This window comes from Bos indicus x Bos taurus, chromosome 6 (assembly GCF_003369695.1).
Source record: "Bos indicus x Bos taurus breed Angus x Brahman F1 hybrid chromosome 6, Bos_hybrid_MaternalHap_v2.0, whole genome shotgun sequence".
Taxonomy (NCBI): domain Eukaryota; kingdom Metazoa; phylum Chordata; class Mammalia; order Artiodactyla; family Bovidae; genus Bos; species Bos indicus x Bos taurus.
The window spans coordinates 37,738,862-37,746,431 of NC_040081.1; the positions used below are offsets into that span (position 1 = coordinate 37,738,862).

Genomic DNA, 7,570 nt, shown 5'->3' on the forward strand with positions numbered 1-7,570 from the left:
CTGGGCCTATTCACATTGTCTTTCCTATATTCTGTGGTGAATAAAACACACAAAAACACACACACAAAGAAGGAATATTAGCCAAAGGAAAAAGGAACTCTAAACCTTAATAACATATAATTGGAAAAACTGGAATAACCAAAAAGAAAGAAAAATTGTATATCCAAAAATTTACATGCCTTTGATGCTCCTGCCAAGACTGCATTGTGGTAGAAAAAATAAAGACCAGGATTGAAAGATAAGTCAGAGGAGCATGGAGAATACATAATAGCTACTTATGGTGACATAATAGGAACTTACCACAGTACCCACCCAAACAGGGAGAGGGGTACACACATGTAGCCAGCTAAGGGAAGTAGCATGGACAGGAAGAGACAGCAAGCCCAAAGAGAAAGGAGGATATGTATGGTATGCTCACACTGACACACAGCCTGTTTCTAACATCTGCAAATACATAAAATTCATATATTGTTTGAACCCAAGGATGGCAGAACTTCCAGGTATACAATTGAAGAGTATACAGAATTTCAAATTTTACATGCAAAATTCACAGTAAGCCTATTTTACAGAGAAATTTGGATATGTGTCTTCACCACCCAACTACTCATGATCATCACAGATTCCACTTGCCTGATATATATTAGATAGTGGTATAATTCACATCTTTTTTAATGAATAAAATAAATGCTATTTGAAACAACAGTTTTAGGGTCTAAGTTTTTGGGTAGTTGACCCATTCATACCAGTTCTCATCAAATCCAGATTTCTACATAAATCTTCTCTTCTGGGATTTACACAGCAATAGTGACAAGATGAAGCAGACGTTAGTGGAAAAACAAAGGAGTAGAAGAAAAAGAAGCACCCAGAAAGAACTTTCAAGCTGATTATGTAGAACTATATTTCCCTGGACTATCCCATCTTTGAGGCTTCTCTGACGGCTCAGACGGTAAAGCGTCTGCCCGCAATGCGGGAGACCCGGGTTCGATTCCTGGGTCGGGAAGATCCCCTGGAGAAGGAAATGGCAATCCACTCCAGCACTCTTGCCCGAAAATCCCATGGACGGAGGAGCCTGATAGGCTACTAGAGTCCTTGGGGAGGAGCCTGATAGGCTACTAGAGTCCTTGGGGGTCGCAAAGAGTCGGACACGTTAAGTGTTACAGCTCTATGAAGTGCTCTGTAATCTCTTCAGAGGTTAAAAGTAGAGGAAGATAATATCTTCTGACCCTGATTATGGTTGGGAGCAGGTAGTTTGGAAGAAAGTTTACTCTGCAAACACTTGCTGAGTGCAGAGCTCAAAGACAGTGACATGGTTAACAGGAAGAGTACAGAGAGTAGGTAACAACAAAGAGTTCAATATGATCTAGTACGGTAGTAGGCTTTTTCAAATGAATTTTAACTAATTTCTTGTATTCAGTTACTACGAAGCCAAAATATCCCTTAGAATGTAGAATGGCATGAAACATCTTTTGCTCTCCTTACATATAAAAAGCAAAGACCAAGCCAAGTGACTATACTGTGATTCTTAAACTCCATGACTATGGCTCAAGAATATCCTGGAATATAGATCTTTTAAGCCCTTACTATCTTCTTCTTTAACATGACTCAGGATCTTTTCATTGTTCATTGGCATTCCCGCCAGAAAGAATCCATTGGCAAAAACCTAAAGCTCAAAACTGCTAATAACCTGTATAATTCAATAACAATAATAGGCAGTTTAAGGCATGCTTTCTATGGCAGACATATTAACAGATATCAACACAATTAATTTTCAAACAACTTTTATTATCTTCAATTTATAGGTAAGGGACTGACGTACAGAGAGATTAAGTAACTTGTAGGTGGTAACTGGTAGGTGGTTAACAGTTAGAATTCAAACACAAGATAGTCTAGTTCCAAGATCTATATTCCCATTTGCTATATTACAGTATTCAAACAAAAGACATGGGGAATAAAAGATTTGGGGAAAGCTATCAGTTTGGTTAGTATCACTTATTCAACAGAAGTGAATAAGTGTGGTATTCAGGTAATCAAGACTTTGCTGGAGTCACTCATTATAAAACTGCGCTGTTCAATGTGGTAGCCATTTGCTGCAAGAGGCTACTAAGCATCTGAAATGTAGCCAGTCCAACTTGAGATATAATAACTGATTTCAAAGACTTAATATTTTAAAAATAATGTAAACTAATTCAACAGTTTTATATGGGTTAATTTTAAATATTTTTAATATACTGGGCTAACTCAAACATGCCTTTTAAATGTGGCTGCTAGAAAACTATTTCTACTGGGACAATGATGCTATGTTGGAAATATGCTGGAGTTTATAGACTAATTCTAATCAAATCTTCATTGTTTTACTGTTGTAACCTTAAGGAAATCAATTACACTGATGATTAACTTCTGTATCATGAAACAGGGCTTAACAACAGTCCTGACACCTCCTGTTCACATTTTCGTATCTAAATCTATTTTCCACTAAAAAGAATCTAAGACTCCTTGGAAAAATGGCTGATGTCAGGGCTGGGACAGGTAAAATCCAAGATAAACCTGGAATATTTTGATTGGGAAGAAAGAAGTGCTCAAAAATAATCATTGGGTAGGGAGGGATTGGGGAAACACATGGTTTGTCAAAAAACACCCGAACGAACCAGCTTGATGAGGCTCCCACTGGCCAAACCTAGGACAACCTGGAAATCAAAATAATGACAGCAATGGATTTAACCACTGAATAAAGTTAAGAATCAATGAGTTCATTCTAATGAAGATAACAAAATAAAGGAAGAGAGGAAAGACTGCTTTATGACAGAGTATCAACTACTAGCCACAGAACAAAAAGTCATGAATGGATGTTAAAACTTGTGGGTAAGTTTTATGAGACTATGTAAATATCCTATTCTTCAAAGTATTGTCCCATCAATTACATATTAATTACAAAAGGACAAACAGTAACTTTTAGGGAGAAATACAGAGAATACCACATAAACCAAACTTTCAAAGGTACCATCACCAACGTTGGGACAAACCAACATCATGAACCTTAATATACAAGGTATTAAGAAGGACAGAAGATATTCCTGCCAAAAATGCATAACCAATCTAATCATGAGGTAACAACAGACAAATTCAAATTGAGGGACATTCAACAAAATAACTGTCCTGTACTTTTCAAAAATGTCAAGGTCAAGAAATACAGGAAAGGCTGAGGAAATGTTCCAGATTTAAAGAGACTAAAGAAATATGACAACCAAATGCAATGTATGATCCTCGCTGGGGGGAAAAGCTATAAAATAAAATTGACAAAATGAACATGAATTATGAATTCAGTAATATTAAAGTATGTCAATGTTATATTACCTGGTTTTAATAACTATACTATGGTTAGGCAAGACAATGTCCTTGGTTTTAGGAAGTATAACTGAAGAATTTAGGGATAAAGAGGCATCATGTCTCCAAATCACCCTTTGAATGGTCCAGAAAAAAAAAGATATAGATAAATACAGGGCAAGAATGATAAAGCAAATACTTCAAAATGTAATACATTTGCTGAATGTGGGGAAGGATATAGAGGAGTCCCTTGTACTATTCTTCCAACTTTTCTTGTAAATTTGAGATTATATCAAAATTAAAAGTTAAAACAAAAAACTTGCATTTCCCAGATCAAATATCCTAATAGACTATACAAGTCCTGATAAAGTTTAAAAATATATTAATGCGTTTCTTTTATCCTAGACTTTGCTTTAAATTTTATGACTTATCAGATACTAATTATGTATTTCATACAATCCAGGTCTATATCTATTATCACTCAATATCATGCTGAGTGAAGTGAAGTGATGTCACTCAGTCGTGTCCAACTCTTTGCGATCCCGCAGACTGTAACCTACCAGGCTCCACCGTCCATGGGATTCTCCAGGCAAGAATACTGGAGTGGGTTGCCATTTCCTTCTCCAGGGGATCTTCCCGACCCAGGGATCAAATACTACTAATTATATCCAACAAGCACTCAAATATTTGTTAGATGAACCTTCTCGAAAGTTAGCACAGTACAGGATTGCAGGAAAAAAAAATCAAATTGTAAAAAGCACCACATTGTAAATAATGATATTGTGACACAGAGCTTACAGAACAACTCCTCAATTCTAAAAAAAGAAATACTAGGATTAAATCACAGAGTAGCCATAAATCTAACATAAAGAGATGAGCTCCACAAATAGAGAAAGGTAAATGATATTTTCCATATCAAGAATTAAACATCTTAGCTAACTACAAGCAGTTGTGACAAGTAAAATGGACTTTTTGCCCATAAAATTAAAACATTAATATGTTATTTAAAAAATGAAAAAAGATTAAAGATTTAGGCTAAGAACTGAGATTTTAAAATTTCACTATTAATTCAATACTAATTTGCTGTATAGCCTTGAAACACTGCTTACAATTTTCATACCTCATTTAAAAAAAAGACTTGTAGATCATTTTCTTCCCCAAAGGCAGACAAAATATTTTATAAAATGTCAATAAGAGCACTAAATATTCAATATGGAAGTACACATATTCACACACATACACACAGGCACGGTAAAAAGAATACAGTTTCTTTGCAAACATGTTTACAAATAGCAAAACGCAACTTAAAAGTTACACAAATACATTCAATCTCAATTCATACTATGAATAGGTGCTTCACACAAAGACTACTGAAAAAATCCAATCAACCAGTGTTTACCCTGCTTAAGAGTTTTATTGTTTATAAGTAGGAGGTGGATCTTCCTAGGTCTCCTGAGTAGGACTGGGATGTGGGAAGTAATTCTCAAATATAGTTAGGGCTTGGTGGGGGGGGGGGGGGGGAGGGGGGGGAATTCCTTTCAAAGATCGTACAAGTGAATATAGTGACTACATATTAAACACACACCATTAACTCAATTTTCAACGTCTTCTAATGCTACTAGAGTATCCAAGTAGGTAAGACAGAAAGATATCCTGTTTCCCTTTTCCATCAAATCCAATTAATTTTGCGTTTAACAAAAATTCGACTATTTTTCAAAAACATATTTTTGTGAGACAAAGTGATTACTTAATGCAACTAAACAAGCAAGATGAGAAAAAACAAAAAGCCAAAGTATTCTAAAATATAAAAATTGTCCAAAGACTTCGTCAAATAACTGTGTGCCTCGGCAAAACTTAACACAGTATCTCGAGCCAGTATTACAATGCTATCATCCTGCCTGACTCTAACTGAACAACTCAATAGTTTTCAAACAGGTTGTCAGTGGAAGAGATCTTTACATAAGCAATTATAAAAACAGGGTCCATTTTGTATTCGAGAGGCATTAGCAACACTTGGCTTAAAATTTTACATAAAAATACGATGAGGTTCTTTTTCACATTTTTTAAAGCAAAATCACTTATAACTACTTGACTAAAGCTATTTCCTAGAACGTTTCCTTAGATAACAACAAAACATATAAAGGGTAAAACTGTGACTTGCTTAAACATAAACGTCCCTAATCAGAGCAACCTTCCTTCTCGTATGGTTTCCTATACCCACCGTACTCGGCAGTGCACATTTCTGAGTTAAGTTGTACTAGTTTCTTACCACGATCTCCTTTCCACTACTGAAAAAAAGAAAGATCTTCAAGCGCTAACTAAATAAATCTGAGGGGAGTGGGGGGAGGGAAAGGGGTGCGAGGTGGCGGAAGAACAGATGGAAACAAGGTAGTTGTTTTCTTAGGGCACTAAGGTTTCTTACCCAACTCCCAAAGCCAAGGTTTAATCGCCAGTTTATCAAGCTGCTTGCCACTATCCACTCCTTAGACAATGCAACCTTCCCTTCACCTCTTCTCATCCTCTCCTACCCATCAACCCCCGCCAAAACAAACACAACACACCCCATCCCACAACCCGCGTTATCCCCTCGGTGTCCACTCAACCAACCTGCTGAATAACAGCTCCACGTACACGTCTCACTCAGACAAAAAAGCCACGGCGGCAAGGCGGCGAGATCCCACCACCTCACGCCACCCCCGAGGAACCCGCAGAATGACAGTCTGGAGCCCAGAAGTTTGAAGCAAAAAGATTCCCACCCAACCAAAAGGGAAGACGAAATTGCAGAAGGGGATGCGAGGTGGGGAGAGCGATGTGCATGTCTGTGCGAGGAAGGGTCCATCACATGACAGTAAAAGAGGACCCGAGTCATCGGGGCGTCCGTGAGGAGAAGGGGGCGGGGGGTGGGGGGTTGCCGTCGCCATGGCAACACCCCCTCTCAGTCCAGACTTCCAAAGAGGGAGGAAGAACTTCAAATCCCAACCGTCAGCGCTCGAGCGGCTCCTTCTTAAAGGGGTACACACCGCGCCGCCACCGCCGAGCACGAGAGGGCAGAGTTGGGCGCCCCCGCCCCTCGGGCGACGCCCCCGCCGCCCCTCGCCCCCAGCGGGCCCACCCTAGGCACCAGCCCCGCGAGCGCCCGAGGGTCGCTCAGGTCCTCGTCCCCGGAGCCCGGCCGCGTCCACCCGCCCGCCCGGCCCACGGCGGCAGAAGGGGGTGTGTGTGCGCCCGGCGGGGGCGCGGACCTGCCCGCCTTCCTCCCGACGGCTCTGCCCGCCGGCTCCCCTCCGCCCGGGCGCCGACCCGCCGGCCCGCTTCCTCCCTATTGACAGGGCTGACGGTGAGCTGCGAGGGGCGCCGACGAGTTTCGGGGAGAGCGCAAGCGAGCCGTTTCCTCGGGGGCTCGGCGAGCGGGTCCGAACTAACAGTTCCAGGGGAGCCCAAGAGCTAAGGTGGAGAATGAGCGCGGACCGCGCCGGGCGAGGAGCCCCCAGACAAAAGGCGAGCGCCGGAGCCGCCGCGCCGCCGCCGCTCCCATCTCGCTCCCCCATTGAACTGACCCGAAAGGAAGATTCAACTAAACCGCTCAGCCACAAACTCCTCGGGCTGCGGCACTCGTCGCCGCGCGGAGCCGGGGCTCCGGCCCGTGTCTCTCTTACCTACACAGTGCATGAGGCGGTGGCGCCAAGAGTCGAGTTCCCGCCGGAATCCTCTCCTCTCCGCCGCGCACCGAGGGCTCCGGCACTGAGCAGCGGCGGCGGCGGCGGCGGCAGCAGCGGCGGCGGCAGCGGCCATTCTCTCTCTTCCCTTGTCCATCTGCGTCCCGCGTCACGCGCCCTCATTTACATACGAGCGGCGCAGGCACGAGGCAGGGGCGCGAGCCCTCGGCGCGAGCCCCGGAGCGCGCGCCCCCCGGAGGGGGGTTGATTGACACGTGTCACACTACCTTCCCTCTGCCCTTCCCTCCCCCTCCCATCGCTCCCTCTGGGAGAGGCGGGGAGGGAGCCTGAGGAGAAGGAAGCAACCTGCCGCTTCCGCTGACCCCGCCTCCCCATCTACTCCCCTCTCTCCCCTCCCCCCGGAGTTTACTCAAGCAAGCCATACTGCTCCCGCCGCCCGCGAAAACCCTGAGCAGCAGCGAGAGGCTCGGAGCTTGGCCAGGAACCGGCGCGCTAATGGAGCAGACTAGCAATGCCTTCCTTCTGCCTTCGCACCGCGACTCCGGACGCCCGGAGACTTCACTTCCCAGGCC

The 7,570-nt window shown here is 43.2% G+C and overlaps 1 protein-coding gene across 11 annotated transcripts in view; it reads right to left on the reverse strand.

Moving 5' to 3' along the window:
- The window catches only part of LCORL (ligand dependent nuclear receptor corepressor like), a 179,102-nt gene extending 171,864 nt beyond the window's left edge, over window positions 1–7,238 (reverse strand). For 3 of the 11 annotated variants that reach the window (XM_027544132.1, XM_027544123.1, XM_027544134.1), the window contains exon 1: window positions 6,978–7,235. In XM_027544132.1, coding sequence (XP_027399933.1) covers window positions 6,978–7,134 — 157 coding nt within the window. In that variant the 5' untranslated portion in view covers window positions 7,135–7,235. Of the gene's footprint in view, window positions 1–5,928; window positions 6,295–6,977 lie in introns of those variants that run through there. The other 8 variants (XM_027544121.1, XM_027544126.1, XM_027544125.1 and 5 more) reach the window with 8 other exon arrangements.
- Between the last annotated feature and the right edge of the window lie 332 nt (window positions 7,239–7,570).